General features: G+C 43.4%; 1 protein-coding gene across 1 annotated transcript in view; it reads right to left on the bottom strand.

The window, feature by feature from the left end:
- Nucleotides 1-21,727, bottom strand: part of DPE1 (disproportionating enzyme) — a 73,624-nt gene that overhangs the window by 41,408 nt on the left and 10,489 nt on the right. The window contains exons 2-6 of the mRNA XM_087395187.1: nucleotides 8,361-8,423; nucleotides 8,140-8,228; nucleotides 7,925-7,985; nucleotides 7,492-7,570; nucleotides 1,627-1,763 (exon numbers count right to left, since the gene is read on the bottom strand). Of these exons, the coding sequence (XP_087251313.1) occupies nucleotides 1,627-1,763; nucleotides 7,492-7,570; nucleotides 7,925-7,985; nucleotides 8,140-8,228; nucleotides 8,361-8,423 (429 nt within the window). The remainder of the gene's footprint in view (nucleotides 1-1,626; nucleotides 1,764-7,491; nucleotides 7,571-7,924; nucleotides 7,986-8,139; nucleotides 8,229-8,360; nucleotides 8,424-21,727) is intronic.

Below are 21,727 nucleotides of genomic sequence, written 5' to 3'. Positions count from 1 at the left end.
GGGGCGGTGGGTGGCCCTGTGGATGAGGGCAACGGTAACCCCGGTGGGACGAGCAGAGAGCAGAGACGAGATGTCATGGACCCGGATGTGTGAGTCTGTCCGCTGGCGCAGCTGTCGTGGCTCTGGCTCTCGCTCACGTCCGCGTCGTCGGCTAGACTGAGTAGAGGTATCCTGTGACTGGAAGAAATCAGTGATAGGCCGCTGGGTGTCCTCACGCTGTGTGTGTTACTCGTGTCGCCGTGCTCGGAGAGAGGTATCTCGGTGGTGAGTCATCTCATGTAAGAAAGCGGCTAGGCATCGTGATCCAGGAACCGCAACATGTGTGGGAGGGAGCCGAATCCGTCGCGGAAGAGGCAGTGGTACCGGCCTCGAATGGCATAATAGATAGGACATCTGAAAGCAAAGTGCTCCTCCGACTCGATCTCCTGCAAGTCGCAACTGGAAGTGTTGAAGATCATCACCTTGGTTTTCCCAAGGTTGACCTTCAAGTCATGTGTATCACAGAAGACGTGAAGTCCATCCAGGTGTCGCTGAAGACCAGTAGCAGAAGAGGATAGTAGTACTACATCGTCTGCGTATAGGAGAATCTGGATGACAGCCTCCGCAAGAGAGCAGCCTGTACCTCCGAGTGCCGTGATGGTGGTCTCGAGCCCGTCGATGTAGAGGCCAAATAGAGTCGGTGACAAGGGACATCCTTGTTTGACTCCGATAGTACTCGTGATCTCTGGGGTCCAGCTGGTGCCAATCCTGACCTACCCCGTCACCCGCTCATAGAGAGCTACTACTGCCTAGATAATCACCGAGTCGTAGCCTAACTCTTGCAGGCGTCTGATGAGTCGGGTGCGGGGAACGGTGTCGAATGCCTTGCGGAAATCCACAAAGCAACAATATACTCTGTGTCCCCTGTGTCTGGCCTCCTCAATGATCCCTCTAAGTGTAAAAATGTGATCGTAAGTCCAGTGATCCGCCCTGAAGCCGGCCTGTCCGGATGCCCTGAGCCCCTGTACCTCTGCGCGAGCACTGACCTCGCCATCTAACACTGATGCATAGATCTTGGACATAACATGTCCAATCATGATGGTCCTGTAATTCCCTGGATCCATGGGATCTCCTACTTTGTGGATGGGTGTGATAGTGTTCAGGGTCCAGGCTCTGGGGAACCCGTGGCAGATAGACACACACAGAGAGAGAGAGAGAGAGAGAGAGAGAGAGAGATGACAACTATGCCAATCCTAGATTATCCTTTGTGATTTCCCAGAAGAATATTTTGCAGCTTTCCTGAAAGTCTAATTACATTTTATTTTGATTGGTGCAACAATAGACAACTAGATGCTAAGATATTCCTACACACTCATACATAGGTGCAAGTCTTATAGATGAATATGCCTTTTTAGTGGCTGTACACTAACAGCAACCAACATGCTAAGATGCCTTCCATTTTGATAGACAGAAGGGCAGTTATAATCGCACACTAACTAACATCAATTGTATTCAGTATAACAGAATGCATTTGCAACACTAAGGAACCTCAGCTTCCTAAAACTTAAGTATTTTTTAACAACTCTAAACATCATGCTTTTATATTGTAGTCTAACATCATAAAACAAATTTTGGCATTCTACTCACAAAATCCTTATGCTGTTTGCGGACATCCTCCAAGGCATTTGCATGCCTATCTCTAAGAGGCACAGGCCATTCCCACCAAACTTGTGCATCTGTCACCTGATCAATGGCAGCAAAGAGAGCTGCATCCTCAAGCCATCCTGGCACATTATCATAAACATATCATCAGAACCAAGCTCCACATGTATTTTCAACAATACAACCCAATAAACCCTTTCAGTACAAAGCCACGATCAGAAAGTAGACCTCCAAATCTGACCACACAGCAGGAACAGCAGGGAAAGGCTAAAAATGGTGGCACACTACAGAGTACAACTGTCCAGAAATGGCGACCCATTTGGAGATGACGAGCAACAGAAAACGTGCAGTTTTGATGGGATGCAGGAGGGGAAGGAACCTGGCTCTGATACCACTGTTGAGTGGAGAGCCAGGAGACTGAAACAGCTCGAAGTTATACTGCAGAATAATGATGAATGAAAGTACAAAGTACAACCATAATACCCTATCTTAGGACTAAGTATCTCAATTGTCCAAACCATAGATAGGACACAGTACTAAATGTACTAACTGTCCTAAAAGGACTAAATTTGGCGCACAAGGCTCATACCTGGAAAATGTGGCCACGAGTAGATGGTGTGGCCAACAACCATGTGGCAGTTGGCTGATTATGTGGTAGTGTAACCATGGCAAGTGGCAGCTGATGTGATAGATCGACCACGTCGCGGTAAGGTATGCTGATGTGGCAGGTCGGCATGCTGGTTGATCTTCGGGTCAGTTATCTTCTCCTACTTGTCATCCTATTGCAATGCTAGATTGGCTTGGTCTAGGCCTTGCATTGGCCTATAGAAGGGAAGTTGCATTCCCCTCTCCTCTCATCGCATCTCAAGTTCTTCACTCCATCATAAGAAGAAGAAGAAGAAGAAGAATATATTATCATCCTCTGAAGACCAAAAAATCGGCCTATGGGACCTGAGCAATACAAAATCCTCGTACACAAAGACTTGTGCCCATCAATTGGAGCACAAAGTTTTTCACATGTCCCATCACACGAGGGTGCAAGAAGGCTAGCAAATCAATTGCTAGACCACTTGGACATTTAGCACTATTAGGATTATTTGTCCTAAATGCTAGTCCACTTAGGACAGTTAGCGTTGTTAGGATTATTTGTTTTAACTTGGATCTACTAGTCCTTTATGGTCACTTAAAGCCCGTAACAATGACCACTACATATTTCCTAGTTACCTAATCAAGACCACCCACCCCCTAGAGGTATGTACAAATCTCTTTCTAGCCTACCTCCTCTCAATGCCCATGGATGGTTAGGATGATTGTCAATCTAAGAGCTTGATAATCAGAGTGTTGATAAAGTTTAAGTGTACAACGACAAATTTGGTTATCATTTTGCATTACATGGAAATACTTTCAAGACCCTAGTATTGTTCAGGTGTCTCAAGTAGTTGGTGTGATTGAGTCAAAGAAACCGGACAATTCCACATAAATTTTAGATAGAAAAATCCCTCTCTTTCAATTTACTTCTTCGCTCTGTTATTATTTTTCAATCCTACTTCTTATCTTGCCTTCTTAGCAAATTCATAATTCTCATCATGCTATTAAACCATCATTGCATTTTCAGCCTCTGGATAGGGTGACTAGTCAAGCATATCATCTCCATCAAATTTTTGTCACTTAAGACGCCAAACGCTTTCCCGTAAGTCAAGCGGCAACGCTGCTTGCTCCATGGTGCGGGTGGGCCGAGGAAAAAGCCGTGGCTTTCAAGCCAAGTACAAGAAACACAATCATTGCATTGCTTTCACTTTCACCACTATGAGTGATATTTTGTGTTGAAAATCCTCTTTCCTTTCTTGCCTATCCCTTGATCAACCTCAAATACGCAGATAATTGTGAAGATGATGATGAAATCCCCTTACTTGAGATTGCATAAAACCCTTTACCTTCTTTCATACAAGGGTAACAAAGCCTTTCATAACACTCTTCTTAAGCTATTAAGACCTTTTCACCTCTCTTTTTATAATAAAGTAACATCCAGACGTAAAAATGCCCTCGATAAGCCAATCTTTCATTTCGATGTCAAAAATTTGAGAGCTGACTATTATAAGATTCTTCTTGATAAATACATTCTTCATCATCGTCATCATGAATAAAAAACCAACCAAGAGTTTAAGCCCCCTGCATTCACCTTTCTTAGGCTCAATGCCAAGATTGATGCATCATGATCTTAAAAAACAAAGAAAGGCACAAAGAAAGAGAAAACTAGATAATCCTCCGTGAACAGTTCAAAACCATAACATGATATTGAAAGACATTCTTGATGGATGCCATTAGGATTTCCTACCGTTTGCATTCTCTTTTGTACTTTTCATCCTTGCCCCTTTTGCTTGCTTAAGTCATATTTTGATTATCTATAATAACCGGTTCTAGCTCTTCCTCATCCTCAACATGAACTTTACAATTGCCAATGTCATCCAAATATGAAAATTCTCCATATTCACAAGAAACCAACTGCCTTTAATTAACATCCTTATGTTTGGAAGCGTCCTCCTCACATATTTCCAATCAACCTATTCTACTCCTATATACCTAGATGAATCCAAGAAGATTCCGAAACAACCTATTCTACTCCTAACCCAAACTCAGCTTGTCTTGGCTTCCAGGATTCCAAGGTAGGCATGGAATGGGGTGGCATGATAGGTTTCATCATGCCACTTTCATGTTTCTTACTCTTGCCAACTTAGGTCCAATTTATCTCATCTCTAAGCACTCCACAACATTCCTAGAATCAACCATTGAAGTTTACCCTAGGGACTAATTTCTAGCATTCTTCATGAGTTCATATTTCACTTTAAGCAAGGGTTTCCTATTCATAGGTCTGTCATCTTCTAAATGGCATTGATCAGAACAATCCTAAGCAACATGTCCATGAGCTTTGCACAGAGCACACATTGGCACATACCTTACCACCTGAGGACAAAATCTGTTGACATGTTCCAGCTCATCGCACCGATAACACCTCACATGTCTTCTCCAAAGCACTCCATTGTTTTTTGACACTTGACAATAAATCGCAGCATGGTGTTCCAAATTCATTGGACTTGGTGCCCATACATGTAAAGTCATTTCTCTAGCAATCCTCTTACAAACCGTTCCACTTGATGTTCTTGCACTAGTATGTCATATCTCTTGTTTATAAGCAATTGCACCCTTCGTATATAGTCCTTGAGAGACTCATTCACTCTCATCTTCACATTATCGATAGGATGAAACTCTTCTACAAATGCTCTCTTTAAATCCTTCCTTTTTACGAAATGTTCTATAGGATAACAAGCATACCACACTATGGCTTGACCATCCAAGGTAGCTGGAAAATTCCTCAACGGGTCAGCATTACGATCTTGATTCAGAGCATGAGCTATAGCATTAATCTATAGACAATAACATCAGGAATCATGACCTGAGCCATGGAAAGTATCGTAGGGAATGTTTGGACTTCATTGTTGGACTTGAGGTGTTGTGATAAATGATCGATCGACTAAGGGCTTCATTGATTTTGGTTTCACTTGACCCAAGGGATAGTTGAGGTTCTAGATCAACACTTACATTGATCGATCCCTAGCCATGGATCTTCAAATCCATCCTTTAGGACCCTTTGTTTTTCAGACTTCAACTTTAAATGCATCAAAACCTCATACAAACAGTCATCCAAATCCAAGAGAGAGAACATAATTGTGAACACAAAAACCTTCATCATTTTTCAGCTTTGTTTTTCATAAAAAAAGACTTCTATTAAGTATGAAAAGAGCTCCAAAAGCAAGTGCTCAAGGCAAGATCTTGTACATCATGCATAGTATGAGAAAAACCAAAGAGAGTGAAGCCCTACTCATGGACGAAGCCCAATAAAGATCCAGGGTTGATGAGGCTGAAAACTTGTAGTGAACTCCGAAAAACAAGAGCAGCCTGTCCACTCCCTAAAGAGAGTAGTGCTCCTAGTAGAAGAAGCCCTAGAAGACCCTTGTATACTCAACCAAATGACCATCAAATTGAGTATAATGTCTGTCCAAATACTTGCCAAAGTGTGAGAGAGGTGGACTCGGGAACCATGAAGTGCCTCTGTGCATCTGAACTAGTGTAACCTAGGATTGACAAATCATCATGAAAATGAACCATATGAACATACTGACCCATCCAGATAGGCCCATACCCTTTCAATCCACAAGGCCATCAATCAACTAAGCCAAACCCGAATCAAATCTGATCATGAACATATAATCTCGAACAATGCATGTGTACAACACAGTAAGTGAGCTGAGTGACCAAAAGTGCATGTGAGTGCATTGATAAATACACATATGCATAATGCAAATGGAAAATAAAAAAGAAGAAATAACCCATCCTGCCAAAAGCCATTGCAAGATGCAACTGCGAACTTCTAACACAGGGTAGTGTAAAAACCCATATATTACCTCATTTCCGTCGTCGATCTCTGCTACTACTCCCATCTCTCACATTTCCTCACTCGTTAACAAAATATACTCGACTCCATGACTGCTTACCATTTCTCCGATACCCTGCCCTCTTTCCACTCTTTGGCAAACCTATGCTAAGGCAACCCAGAATAAACACCCACAACACTTGAGCCTTAGTGCACAAACAGATAGAAATAATGTTTTCCCCTACTGGTTCCCTTTGAAAAAAATGAGAACTATGCATGTGCAAGTGCAAATGCTCTCACCAACCCCAATCCATGAGTGCATACTAGTAGCCCTTTCAGGCAGGGCTAAGTTCCTCATGGATTGTGTAATACCGTGCATACATATTATCGTCCTGTCATCTAGAGCTGAGAAACTCTACTCAGCAATATACACTCACAAACACTCAAGACATTCACCACCCCACCTGCTCAGTCAGCAGAGATAATCTTGAGAAATCCACATCAGAATACCCCATGGCATCCGGGATCCACATAGTGCACATGGTTAGACCAGAAAAACTAATTTTGACAAATCAACCCATTATCACATGTGCGCACAGAAATAACATTTTTGACCAAATAAAATCAAAACTACAAGCATGCAATCAGAAAGCAAATTTAACAAAACTTTGAAAATGTGCCACTGGTAGGCTAACCATAGCTACCGCATCTTCCTCAGTAGATTAATAAGGATATCTTTGCCATCTTGAGATGATTCGACAGGTCAATTAGAAGAGCTGTGATTGTAATTGGGCTCTACACCATTTATCTAGTATCAATGGACTTAATTCACCAAAGAAGATTCCAGCTCAGAACCAGACAGTAAAATAAGGAAGATGGACATGAAGGAGCATGAATTGAACAATCTAAATCTTCAGTCCAAGATCCCCAGTTAATTGATAACTTCAGGACTGAAGTAGCTAAGGAACATAGCTTCCTTTATTCACCTATCTAGCATCTTCTCTGATGAGCCATTGAGTTAAGAGTAGGAAAGATTTGATTGCAAGCTCCACGGCAATTTTGACTTGGACCAAAGCATAGTGCCCAGCAATGGTGTTGCGAAACGCTTTGCCTACGAGGACAGCCATATGTTGCCAACTATTCTGAACAACAGATTGTAATTGACAATTAAAACCTTGATGTCTTCTAACCATGGTAAACACACGTATCATGGCATAAGTTCAAATACTCGGGAGAAAGAGATTGATCTTTTGTGAGTGTACATCAATCTAAAGTATTGAGAGAGGAAGATATGGTAATGTTTTTTTTTGGTTTTAAAGATATGGTACTGTTAGCGACAAATGTAAATTTAGATGGATGTCCTGTGCAGCAGAAAAAGACAACAGCAGCAGCCTCTGAAGCAACTCAAGGGCAGCATTTACCTGAAATTTCAGGCCTCTTTCGAAAGGCCTCCATCTCGGCTCTGATAGGACCTTTGCTGTCTACAAGTTTCTTTGCAGCCTGCTCAAAATCAAGACTTTCTTCCTTTAACTTAAATAATAAAAATTTGACATCTTGCTCATCAGAAAATCAGGATATCATCTTCCAATTATCCAAAATCAATACTGTCTACAACTGTCTTTGCAGCCTGCTCAAAATCAAGACTTTCTTCCTTTAATCTAAATAAGAGAAATTTGACATGGAGGGATCTGTGCTTATCAGCAAAGCAGGATATCATACTTCCAATGATCCAAAACATACCATTTTATATTTACCATATTCCTCACGAATTATCAACCTCTGGTAGCGTTGTCTTATGCAAGCTAATTTCTATTTAACCTATGACAACACAGAAAATAATCATGTCATGTATACCTTTGCGATAAGAGGGTCCTTAATCTCTGCAACAACTGCAAAATTTATCTTTGTCACAGGTCTGAAACAAAGTAAAGTCAGGTCCCACTTGCACATGTGAAAGAACTTTACAAAAGTAACATGTTTATCAGATTCTTCCTTTTTACCAAAAGTCAAAACTGTGCATTCTATTTAAATGCTCAACAGACTCAAAATGAATGGAAGGAAAGTTGGACATTTGTTTGGGTAGATCTGTCTTTTGCAAAAGGCCGTCTTTTACAAGCTCCTCTAAGGAAATAAGAAGAGTATTCCCACAGTTGGCATCCTGCAATGGCATCCAATAATTATAAGCCACAATTTCCAGAATTTGCCTCAATTTTTCAGCTTTCTAACGTTGACACTTGAAACATGGTAAATCACTGACATTCAAGCAAAATCAGTTCTAGAATATTCTTACCTGGCCAGCATAAGGAGAACCATCCTCGCCAGACTTACGACCAGGAGGTACCAAAGGAAGAACCTGTTGAATCACGCAACAGATGCAACAGCTAAATGAAGAGAAAATCTTTACTCCCCACCAAAAAACGTTCCTAGACTCCAGCTTTATGAACGATCTTTCTTCAAATCAGAATTTATTTTGATCAGTCTACAAGAAACTGAATATACAGTTTAACTTTATTCATGTTTATAATTTCATGACACATATCTCATGATCGTAGGTCACCTTTAATGTACTTTGTAGTTTATCCAACTAGATCGGGAGCAAATATCTATAAGAAAATAAATATAGAATGCTATATCACTGCAATAAGTGTCTATGAATATTGTTTTATGATGTGTTTGTTTAGCTTCCCCTACACCAAACAGAAAATGCCAGCATACCATTTCTCAAGGGAGGAGACCCCATGGTTCCAAAAAACTGTCCCATTCCAAACTAGCGCATTTTTCCCTCAGATCAATCATTGACAGAAACGATTGACGCGCAAATTTTAAAGAGACTATAGAAATTACAGATACCAGGGAAGCCTATCTGGGCAATGTGACAATCTATGTCTGAGTCCAAGTAATAATTGAGAAAAAAGGTTAACATGATGCCTCAAGCCCGCCTACTTAGGAGAAACAGAAATTACATAAGCCATGGGAGCCTATCTGGGAAATGTGGCACTTTATGACGGAGTCTCAAGGCGACGCCATACAGCACGAGGGGATACAGAGGAGATAAAATAAGAGCTGTAGGAGTCAACCAAGGTTGACGTTTGTCGGCATCGAGTTATCCTACTGACTGACACTCTTAAGGGGGACCATGCAAAGTTTGATGTATCACCTCTGCAATTGAAGCAGATTTGCACACCAATGGAGAGTCAAGGAGGACAATGGCATGGGCTCCTTGGATTGGGACTATACTCTTCTTTCCAACTCGCCTGAGACAGAAAAGAGGGGTATTGATATGCACAAGTCAGATGATGCTTCACCCAACTAGGTCAACAAAACCCAATTCCAGTATAGCCTTGATGTCCTAACCTTGCATCTATCTAGGCAGGAGACGAATGAAATCATTGGATCACACCTGCCTGTCTTGGCTTAAATCCCTCTATATACGTCCCACAAAGCATCAACTTATAGGGAGCACTTTCTTCAAGCCACAGAGGACGGCTTCATCCAGCAACTCTGATACCACATGCATTGAGGATTCCCTCGGTAACCTCAGAAATCATCCCACACCCTCATAAGTTAGTCTTGTTGATGACGCTTCTGGGACGGTTCGCTCTTTAATCCTTGACATAAGTAGGCAGATGCAGACAGAGGTAGATCAATTGGGTACATCTCCCTCCATTTGTGCTAGCAGATTCAACCTCAGTCTCAGACTACTTGAGCGGTATTTTGTCATCCTTCTTGAATTACTGGACAAAGAACAAGGTTCTTTCCCTTGTATTCTTGGTGTCCCATAGGCCTTTTTGCTTTTCTGAAGACGTTAATAAACACCTCTCTCTCTCTCTCTCTCTCTCTCTCTCTCTCTGTGTAGAAGGCATACAACAAAGTACAGAAAAGGAAGCATTACAACCCCCTGTTTGAGGATGGATTATAGAATCCCTCACATTTACAAGCAAGAACTGGAAATGGACTTTTTCATCATGCATTGCACCCAAGACTTGTGCAGAGATGAGCAGATGCCTAGTACAAATTCTACAAAAAAAGCCCATAAATGTTTCAAAAAGCTAAAAGCAGTGCCATGCAGCAACTAGCACGATGCAGAATGCAAAAAGACCAGTGAAGCATGGAAATTAGCAGCAACAGCAGATACAACAGCAAAAGAAAGAGATTATAGAATAATGATAAGAAGAAAGAAAAGAGGGTTTATGAAGGACAAACAGTTTGAATAATTCAAGGAGCTAAAGAGAAACCCCATAAGTTTCTTCAAGAAGCTTCATGCAAACAAATTTCCAAAAGAGGGGGAAGACATGGTAATGTTTTTTAAAGAATACTATCAAAGAGAAGGGGAAATAAAATCTCTACAGAGGCCACAGATGGTTTCATTACAGAGGAGGAAATTGAGAAGGGGCTAAAGAAAGTAGCAAATGGAATGGCCCACAACCCACAAGCCTTTTAGCAGCAGAAGGCACTAAGGGTGATACTACCGTTTCTGTAGACTTCAAAAAAGCGTTAGACAAAGTACCTCAAGATAAGGAACTATGGAAAAAGATAAGAGGAAATGAGAGTACCTCAAGAATTGAGAGGAGCTACATTCAGGTTGTATGAAAAGGAATTAGCCAAACAAGCAAGGCCGCTAGTAGTCAAACTCAGAGGAAAAGTTAGTCATACATAGTGATATAAGGGTCAAACAGGGATGCCAGCTCTCACCAACCCCCTTTGATGTATTCATTGATAAATTAGAAGAAAGGATGAGATCCTACAATGGAGAGGGAGCACAAATCGCTGCCCTACTTCTACTATTATATGCAGACGGCGTAATCCCTTTGCAAAATAAAATAAACTACAAAGAGACTTGGATGCAATGAGTCAATTTTGTGAGCACTCAAGAATGCAGGTGTATATCTGGGACATGAGACCAGCGGGATATCTTTTAATTTTGAAGGGAAGAATTGAAGTGTTTCATCATGCACATATTTGAGTCTAGAGGTTAAGAACAAATGTGAGTATTGGGAGGCTTGAAGGCCCTATACAGCTTCAAAAATAAATGCAGAAAGTCGGACTTGTCGAACTGGGAGATAATAAAGTTCTTGTACACAATGTTGGTACAAATAGTGATTCTCTATAGATGCTAAGCTAGGGCACCTAGACTCGCTAGGGAATACTGGAAAAGTTTAGAGGCAATACAAAAAACGTTTCTTATAGGAGAGTTCACAATCAAGGTACAAACCCTTACCCAATCATGCTAGTAGAGGCATGGATGATACCAATGGAAAGGAAACACTATGTCATCACATTAACTTAGTGGCTAAGATGGATGCAAATAGAGTCCCACATAGAGCTACGACGGCAAAAAAAGACGATGGCTAATGGATGGCTGGAATGGATCTTCCTGATCCAAAGGGAGAAATTAGAGAATTGGTAACAATGAAAATGTTCGATAAGCTATGGCATGAACTAGAACAGAAAATGAATTCAACAAGAAAGAGATCAATATTATGCTGAAATATGGGGCAGGTAGAAAAGCTAGAGTTCCCAAAGAAGACAGACATGCAAGATATGCCTAGTAGATGAAGTAGAAAGTGAAGAACAAATGCTTCATTATTGTCGAGCTTACACGCAAATCAGAGAGAAAAATGGTATTGATGCCTTTTCATCCAACAACTTACAAGGCTTTTTGGTAAACAAGTCAAACAGCTAGGAGCATATACCTAGATGAATCCAGGAACATTCCCAAACTCATCCTCTAAAAACACAACATAGTGTAGTTTCAATCTCATGATAGTCACTCACAAGCTTGAAAACCATAAACTCCATCATGCATAGCAGGGACTAGCTACTATGACATCCCCACTAACGTCATCAACGCCCAACAGTGGGTGTAGACCATAGTATAAAAATATGCTCTCACACATACAAATCCACACACCCACACATACTTGAGCATCCATTTATACAAAGTCTTCGTACTCAGTTTCTGTCGGCACTCCGAAGGTGAAGGGCAGACTCAGCCATGATGAAGGCTAGCACTAATGGAGAAGGCTAATCAAAAGGTAGTCCAAAATCTCTTCATTCAAGCTACAATTGCTTGTGAAGTCTAAACATTTTCATTTTAGTCTCTCCCCAACGAGCATCTAAATCTAAATCTAGCTGATAGGGCAACGCACCATTTAAGATAGAAAGAATTATCACAATACCAGCAGGCCGCAACTTGGACGAAAACTTCACAAGTGAAATTTGCATGTCCGCTAATACGGCATAAGCATATACCTAGATGAATCCAGGAACATTCCCAAACTCATCCTCTAAAAACACAACATAGTGCAGTTTCAATCTCATGATAGTCGCTCACAAGGTTGAAAACCATAAACTCCATTATGCATAGCAGGGACTAGCTACTATGACATCCCCACTGACGTCATCAGCGCCCAACAGTGGGTGTAGACCATAGTATAAAAATATGCTCTCACACATACAAATCCACACACCCACACATACTTGAGCATCCATTTATACAAAGTCTTCGTACTCAGTTTCTGTCGGCACTCCGGAGGTGAAGGGCAGACTCAGCCATGATGAAGGCTAGCACTAAAGGAGAAGGCTAATCAAAAGGTAGTCCAAAATCTCTTCATTCAAGCTACAACTGCTTGTGAAGTCTAAACATTTTCATTTTAGTCTCTCCCCAACGAGCATCTAAATCTAAATCTAGCTGATAGGGCAACACACCATTTAAGATAGAAAGAATTATCACAATACCAGCAGGCCGCAACTTGGACGAAAACTTCACAAGGTGAAATTTGCATGTCCGCTAATACAGCATAAGCATATACCTAGATGAATCCAGGAACATTCCCAAACTCATCCTCTAAAAACACAACATAGTGCAGTTTCAATCTCATGATAGTCACTCACAAGGTTGAAAACCATAAACTCCATCATGCATAGCAGGGACTAGCTACTATGACATCCCCACTGACGTCATCAGCGCCCAACACTGGGTGTAGACCATAGTATAAAAATATGCTCTCACACATACAAATCCACACACCCACACATACTTGAGCATCCATTTATACAAAGTCTTCGTACTGAGTTTCTGTCGGCACTCCGGAGGTGAAGGGCAAACAGCTAGGAGCATATTTGAAGGAGGTTTCGGGAATGGGAACAAAATTTGGACATGACAGACAAGCTAGCCAAACAAGTACTAGTCACATAGAGAGTCCTAGAACATTCATTCGAAATGTTGGATATAGATCTAACAGCTATTCTCAAAACTGTTATCAACAATACCTATGGATTATAAGATCTTTCCCAAAGATCCTGTTGGGTCTTCAGTGCACATAATATGGTTTGTCAAAAGCCTTTACAAACGAGATGGGAAAGAGAAAGTCAACCACAACTATACTATCAAGATAGCAAATGGAATCAAAACAGAGGAAGACATGGGTAAAGGCTTGAAAAAACTAGCTAATGGGAAAGCTCCAGACACACAATGGCTGGTAGTGGAGATGTTAACATGGGAAGAAAAGAAGACAAAGTTAATGCTTACCAGGCTTATGAATATGGCTCTAGAGGAAGGGTTCCCCGAGAATGGCAGCTTAGTAGGATTGTACTGATCCATGAGGGGAGAGATAGCAAGTTGGCAAAGAATTATCGAACAATCGTGGTGAGCAGCCTAATGGCAAAGCTATATGGAACTATCCTTGAGCAAAAAATCAGTACATGGGCGGAGGAACAGGGGGTCAACGCACCATCCCAAGTAGGATTTCGTCCCAAAAACTCGACAATTGATCATTTGATTGCCATGAGGGCTGCATCTGAAGGAACCAAACATAAGAAAGAGGCCGTCTACTGCTGCTTTGTACATTTCAAGAAAGCCTTTGATATAGTTTCACGTAAGCTGTGGAAAAGGCTGGAAAAGCTTCAAGTCCCTCAAGAACTCAGAAAGCCCACATCCAGAGTCTATGAGAGAGTTCTAAAAAAGTTACCATAGCCGCTAGTGGATGGATCATGATCCAAGGGGAAAGCTTTCATAAGCAGTAAACATAGGGGTTAAGCAAGGCTGCCCTCTCTCACAAACTTTTATTGGCCTATTTATTGATGATTTGGAAGAGTAGATGAGAATACACAGCAAGAAAGGTGTTCGGATTGTAGGATATGCTTTGATAATGCTTATCCACGCAAATGATGTATTATTAATAATAGCGAAGAGCAAGGAGAACTAGTACGCACATTTGGATGCACTAAGAGAATTCTGCAGACACTCAGGAATGCAGGTCAATACGGATAAGACAAAAGTAATGGAGATTGGGACGCGTAAAAAACAGGTTGATGTCACCTTTGAAGGAGAAGTCTTGGAAATAGTCAACACAAGTAAATATCAGGGAGTGGAATTAAGGGACAACAACGAGTGGAATGATGTAAGGAGAGGAGAATCGTGGGAGGCTTGAAAGCTTTATATAGCTTCGAAAATAAATGCAAGAAGGTGCATCTGTGAATTTGGAAATGAGAGAGTTTCTATACACTACGCTTGTGAAGACAATAATCCTTTACAGATGCCCAGCTTGGGCACTGGACTTTCTAGGGTCTACTGAGAAAGATAGAAACTTTATGTAAACGTTTCCTGATAAAGGCGAGTTGGAAGTTAAGAAATAAATACCATACCCAGGTATGATACCTCTAGAAGGGGCAGCATTATGTCCATTCATGGCTTACCTCAACAAAGTTGAAAAATGGATGCCATTAGGATACCACACAAGATGATGCAAGCTACGCAAATCACGGGGGAGGGAATGCACTGGATGGAATCATGGGGTATAACAGTTGCTGATATACCACAAGATGCATGTGAACTTAGGGAGATAGTAATGCAGAAAATGTTACACAATTTATGGCGAAACCGGGGGGCAAAAATGCAGCTCCGCAAATAGGAAATTAACTCAATGCACAGCTACGGAATGCAGAAATACCTCAGAGAAGACGTATCAATATTTAAAAGGCATCTCATCTGCAAAATCAGAACCAGTTCACATGATCTCAAGGTAGAAAGGGGTAGGTGGGCAATACCTAGGATCCCCATAGAAGAAAGAACCTACAAAATCTTCCCTAGAGGGGAGGTAGAAAATGAGCAGCATGTACTCCCAAGATGTAGAGCCTATGCAGGGCTGTAGAGCCTACGCAGGGCCTATGCACACATCAGAGAGGGTTATGAGGGCTGTAAAAATAATCTGAAAAATCTGCTGGATAAGCCAGCCAAAAAGCTAGGAAGCTACTTGAAATTCGTTTTGGAACACCACAACAGGGTACTAGGACTGACACACAGGCTAGCCCAACAAGCACTCAATACATAGCAAGTTTGTAATATTTTATTTCACTGGATGCAAGGAATCATTATGAGTTAATAGTGATTCGTCAATCCCATAGATCCTGAAGGGTCTCAAATGCACTTTAATACGATCATATCATCTCTCTCTCTCTCTCTCTCTCTCTCTCTCTCTCTCTCCTTCTCATTCTCTAATCCCATCAGTCGAAGATTGAGACAGGGAGAGCAGCAGATCTGTATGCTATGCACATTGGGAGTGGTTGAGGCAGAGGAGCATTTTCTCTGTGCCTGCCCAGCTTACTATGAGATCAGTGGACGATACCACTGCCTCTACCAAGAGGGGAGTGACTTCAGCCCACTCTTACGACTGATCCACTTCCATGACTAGGTCTGCATTAGCCTCTATCTGCTTGAGATGCACTGACACAGGGAGACTCTACTACGATAGATTAGAGAGTAGCAAGAGGCGACCAAACCACGGGATACAGAGGAGGTTGACCAGGCACAGCAATACGTGACAGATTTGAATCAGCTCCAGGACACAGAGGGCGGAGGAGGAGGAGCTAGCTGATATGCGGGCAGCTGAGAGAGGGACGCAGAGACCAGCCATGACACGGAGAGCGACTAGAGCAACTCTATTGAGGTACGGTCTATCATAGCTTTCCTCAAGGGAGACCGACCAAAACAAGGGGCCACTCTAGACATAGCCCAGCGGGTTCAGAGATCAAGGAGACCATGCCATCATAGTGTGAGACAGCCCGACAAATGCAAATCCGATATATTTTTGCCACTCGCAGATGAGCCACCATGATTCCGGGCTTCGGTTTTAAAGTCCCAACTCTCAGCCTACTTCAGTTAGTAACTTCCCTCGAGACACGAGAGCTCACTACAGACGGACACAGCCCATATGAGACGATCCAGGATGACATCATGGAGTTCTCCAGACAGGCAGACACCCTCCTATTGGGAAATTTTAATGCACGGACAGGAAATAAGCAAGTAGGCCCGTTTGACTTCACCAATGACAGAGATCCATATATAGTCCCGGAGCTAGATGCAGCAGAGCTTAGGATATTGAGGTACTATGCAGATGTCCCATAGGTGACAGGATATGGACAACATCTGCGTGAGCTAGGGACAGTCCACGACCTGATCATTTATAATGGTCTTCAGAGATGGCCATCATTTGGAGGACTCACCTACCCCACATGGTGGTGCGTCTAGTACAGTGGACTATCTACTAGGCCCACTAGACTTTGTCGATACACAATTTTTCATAACCCCCCCCCACTCAGAGCTGATCACTCATACTTGGCCTTCCATATCTCTACCACTATGCCAGTTACAGGGATAGCCCCCTTGGGCCTACACGCATCCAGATCCACTTTGACCGTGCCCTTGATCCAGTATACGTGAGTCACTTGGCCAGGGAACTCCTGGCTCTACTTGGAGATCATGTCGACCTCGCTAGCGCCTCCAACACCCTTGTCTTTGTGGTAAAGGACGCTGCTACCAGATCATTTCCCACGACCCGACCCATGCGGGTCCGAGATGAAAAGATGCCCCAAAACCCTTGGTTTGATGACGAGTGCAAAGAGGCGAGAGCCTACCTGATGGGCTTTGGATCATCTGACACCACCTCAGACACATAGGATTTTTCGACGATTGACATGTCATAAGAGGCGGGCCTTCCTCACATGTAGGATGGATGAGATTGTCAGATCTTTTCGAGGAGGAGACCCGACCACTAGATGGGGATTCCCACTATGATCCAGATGTGTGGCATACGTATGCATGTTCCCTCTACGATGTCTAGATGCAGACACCACCGGATATGTCCTCTATGCCTAAGCCCACTACTTGCCTATTGTTCACCACACAGAATGTACGGTTGCACTTCGCAGATTACACAATCGGAGAGTGTAGGACCATGAGGGCCTTTGCACATGGACAGGAGGTCCTAGCTCCACCAGTCCTAGCAAAAATGTTCAACTGAGCTGTGCGCCACGGCTTCCCGCCTGCCTAGAGCACTACCACTATTGTACCGATACACAAAGATGGAGACCCTATGGAGACTGGGAACTACCGTACCCTCATGATTGGCCATACTCTGGCCAAGATTTATGCATCAGTTTTAGAGAGGGAGCTCAGCAGCCACATAGAGGCTCGGGGGCAACGGGCACTAGGGAAGGTAGGATTCCATAGATAGCACTCTACCCTAGATCACATTTTCACCCTAAGGGCTATCATTGAGGAGGCGAGGTCCAGACACCAGAAGGTCTATGCATGCTTTGCAAACTTTTGGAAGGCTTTTGACATTGTCCCACGGTTCCGCATGATCAGGAGACTAAAGGAGCTACAGATTCCAAAGACACTCATATGGGGGGTAATGAGCCCGTATGAGTCAATCAGAGGCAGAGTTCACACCCCAGGTGGTCTATCGGATTAGGTCGAGAGTACGACCGGAGTGAAGCAAGGCTACCCCCTCTCGCCGACCCTCTTTGGGCTTTACACTGATGAGATCACTTCCTTCATAGACCGCCTGGGAGGCGAAGGATCACTATTGGCCGATCTCATGATACAGATATTGCTATATGCCGATGGCATAGTCCTTATCTCATCCTTAGTGCAGGGACTACAGAGACATTTGGAGGCCCTAGAGGTGTTCTGCAGAGAGAGAGACTTGACAGTCAACCTTGGGAAGACCAAGGTTATGGTCTTCAACACCTCACATGCAGTGCTCATTCGACTCAGCTTCACTTATAGAGACAAGCCAGTGGATATCGCAGTCCTACACCTATTTAGGAGCAGCCTTCACAGGACCCCTTTTCACTATGACACATGTAACCCATGCAAGATTCCATAGTTAGGGGAAACAGAAACGGGGAAACGGGGAACGGAAACGGAAACGGAAACGTTTCGGGATTTTTGGGAGGGCTGAAACGGGGAAACGCCACGTCAGCAAGGGAGGGGAGTAGATGATGATGGAGGGCTGAAGCAGGCTGCAGGAGAGAAAGGAGAGGAAAGGAGTGAATGGGGCTGAAGGAGGGCTGGAAAACCTTGAGGATGGAGAGAGTATGAGGCTGAAGGAGTGGAAGGAGCCTGGAGACCAAAATCAAAAGCAAAAAGACAAAAAATGTGATTTTGGAGACCTAGCAGCCTGTGTTGTCTGAAACGGCACGTTTCAGGGCTCTGAAACGCGTTTCAGACTGGCTGAAACGTTTCAGCCAGCCGTTTCAGGGTCCTGAAACGCGTTTCAGACCCTGAAACGCGTTTCAGGAAACGGCGCTTCTCTGAAACGGCGTTTCAGGCCTGGCTGGGCTCTGAAACGCGTTTCAGCGTAACTGTGCAAGATTCACATGGGGGCAAGGTACTCTAGCCTAATTGGAGAGAAAGTGCTTCCAGGCACACTTTCAGGATCCACCGACGAAGTGATGGCTCTTCAAAATGCTAGTGTGACCGACTACCATGTATCCAGCACCCTTCTGGGGATGTGACCTACCGGTAGCAAAGTGGAGGAGATTCGTCTGCTACAAGTTACTAGGGGATCTAGGATGATTCGAAGCAAGCCCTCATTCTCACATGAGATAGTATAGGCAAAGTCTTCCATGACACCACTACATATTGATGCCATCTTCCAGACAGTGACATTCATTCATAGAGTCTAGGACTTACCCAAAGGAGACTACCGAGGTTGGCTCTAGAATCATCCAGAAGACTAGCTAAGAGCGGGGCGGACACATGGTATGCATGTATATCCATATGGTTTTCCAAATATGAGATTCAGATGGATGGACAGGCTCCCTCTCTTTTAGTACAATATGGATACACCCCCTGAGTCAATCCCACGAGATGAGATTAACTGTATCATATGGTTAAACCTCCTCCAGCTCCACACATCCCGGGCTTGGGGCGAAGATCAGGAGCTCCCCACCAAGACTTTAGTTCTACTGCGACCATTTCCTGAGAGCCTCGGAGGAGGAATTCATCATCAGACCCGAGTATCTAGAGGACAGAGGAGTCTCACACGCACTGAGGATCGCCATTGGCAGATGTGGGTTTCATCCCATCAGCTGAGGATTGAGATAGGTAGAGCAGCACGTATACCCTGAGAGTAGCATGCTATGCACACTAGGAGGTGTGCACACTAGGAGATTGAGACAGAGGTGCAATTTCTCTCGCCTGCCCAGCCTAGATCTGGGGGCGATACCATTGTCTCTATCAAGGTGGGAGTGGGTTCGGCCCACTTTCACAACTGATCCACTTCCATGACCAGGTCTGCATTGGGCTTTATCTGCTTGAGATGCGCTAACACAGAGAGACCCTGCTACGACAGATCAGGGAGCAACACGAGGAGACTAGACCACGGAATATAGAGGCTGACCACACAAAGCAGGATGTCACATATTTCTTGAAGGAAGAGGGAGTGAGTGAGAGCAAGAGAGATTGAGAGTGCAGGAAGCTGAAGACGTAGTTGCAATAGAATAGAGTGTAAAGAGTACAACACAAAGTGGGAAGGATAAGGTTTTGTCCTAGTGACAAAACCTTAGTAGTCACTAACCATAGTTAGTGAACTAACTGTAGTTAGGGGGAAAAACCTCTTAGTGAGGGAAAAGTGCCCCTAACTAGCTTATTATATTACATTGGTCACTGCTGAATTATATCTATAATTCTAACACCCCCCTGCAGTGCCAATGTCATGTACAAGGCTGATCAATCACCAAACGGATATAAGTTCAGGGCACTGCGAAATGCCTCAAACTTCTCACGTGGTAGCGCTTTGGTGAAAATATCTGCAACGTTGTCATGTGTGGACACAAAGATCATACTGATCTCTCCTGCATGCAACTTCTCTCTGACGTAGTGATAGTGAACCTCAATGTGCTTCGTGCGAGCATGAAACACTGGATTCTTTGCCACTGCAATGGCACTCTGACTATCAGTGAGAATTGGAGAAGGACTCTCCAAAGACAGATGAAGATCAGCTAATAAACGTCTCAGCCAGACACATTCAACTGTTGCTGTGAAAGCTGCCCTGTACTCAGCTTCACATGATGAGGTAGCCACTGTAGATTGTTTCTTGCTCAGCCATGAAATGCAAGACTTACACAAAAAGAAACAATTGCCACTAGTGGACTGCCTAGTGTCATAATCACCAGCCCAATCTGAATCACTGTAGGCATGCATCTGCAAGTCACCCCCCCTGGGAAATAGTAAGCCAAAAGACTTGGTGCCCTGCAAATAACGGAAGATGCGCTTAACTGCCTGCCAATGCATAGTTTTTGGGCTGTGCATGTACCTGCTCACCTGAGATACTGCAAACTGAATATCAGGTCTAGTGTTGCAGAGATATATGAGGCATCCAACAGCTTGACTGTAAAGTGTGGCATCAACTGATTCTCCTGCAGCATGCATTGTGAGTTTCAGCCCCGGTTCCATAGGAGTAGATATGGGCTTACACTCTTGCATGTTAAATCTGTCCAAGAGTTTCTGAACATACTTGGACTGAGACATAACAGTGCCACGTCTCTCATGAGAGAACTGGATCCCCAAATAAAAGTGAAGCAGCCCCAAATCTGACATGTCAAAGTTGGTCTGCAAATCAGCTTTGAAATCTGCAATTTTTTCTTCATTGGACCCTGTGAGCAGTAAGTCATCGACATAAAGAAGGATGACTAATATTTCCCCCCCATCCATCTTGATGTAGAGGGTGCTCTCAGTAGGACTATTGTGCAGCCCCTTGCTGGTCAAAAAGGCATGTATCTTAGCATACCATGCACGAGGGGCCTGTTTCAGCCCATATAAAGCTTTATTGAGTTTGCATACTTGAAGTGCATTTGCTGTAATTTCAAAGCCCGGAGGTGGTTTGACATACACCTCTTCCAGCAAGTCGCCATTTAAGAAGGCTGTTTTTATGTCCAACTGATGAACATTCCACTCAAAATGGGCAGCCATTGCAATTACTGATCGGATGCTGGTCATCCGGGATGTAGGAGCAAATGTCTCCTCATAATCTATGCCCTTTTTCTGAGCATAGCCCTTAGCAACCAGCCTGGCCTTATATCTGTCAATGGAGCCATCTGGCTTCCGTTTGACTTTAAATACCCATCGTGTGCCAATAGCATGTTTACCCTGTGGCAAGTCCACAACATCCCAAGTCTGATTTTTTGCAATGGACTGCAACTCATCGTGCATGGCATTCATCCAATCCACATTACCTTTTGCTTCTTCAGATGTGGCAGGCTCCTCCTCATCAAGGAGAGTACCTGCATATGCTGATTCCACTGAATTAGCACCTTCCATGTGCCTTGCTGCACTGCGAGTCCTGCCAGGTAACGGAGCATCAAGTTTAC

Source organism: Dipteris shenzhenensis, chromosome 24, assembly GCF_047967505.1.
Source record: "Dipteris shenzhenensis isolate YYH24624 ecotype China chromosome 24, Dip_SZ_1.0, whole genome shotgun sequence".
Taxonomy (NCBI): Eukaryota; Viridiplantae; Streptophyta; class Polypodiopsida; order Gleicheniales; family Dipteridaceae; genus Dipteris; species Dipteris shenzhenensis.
Note: the sequence above shows the minus strand (reverse complement) of the source record. Positions and strands in the feature narration are given on the sequence as shown.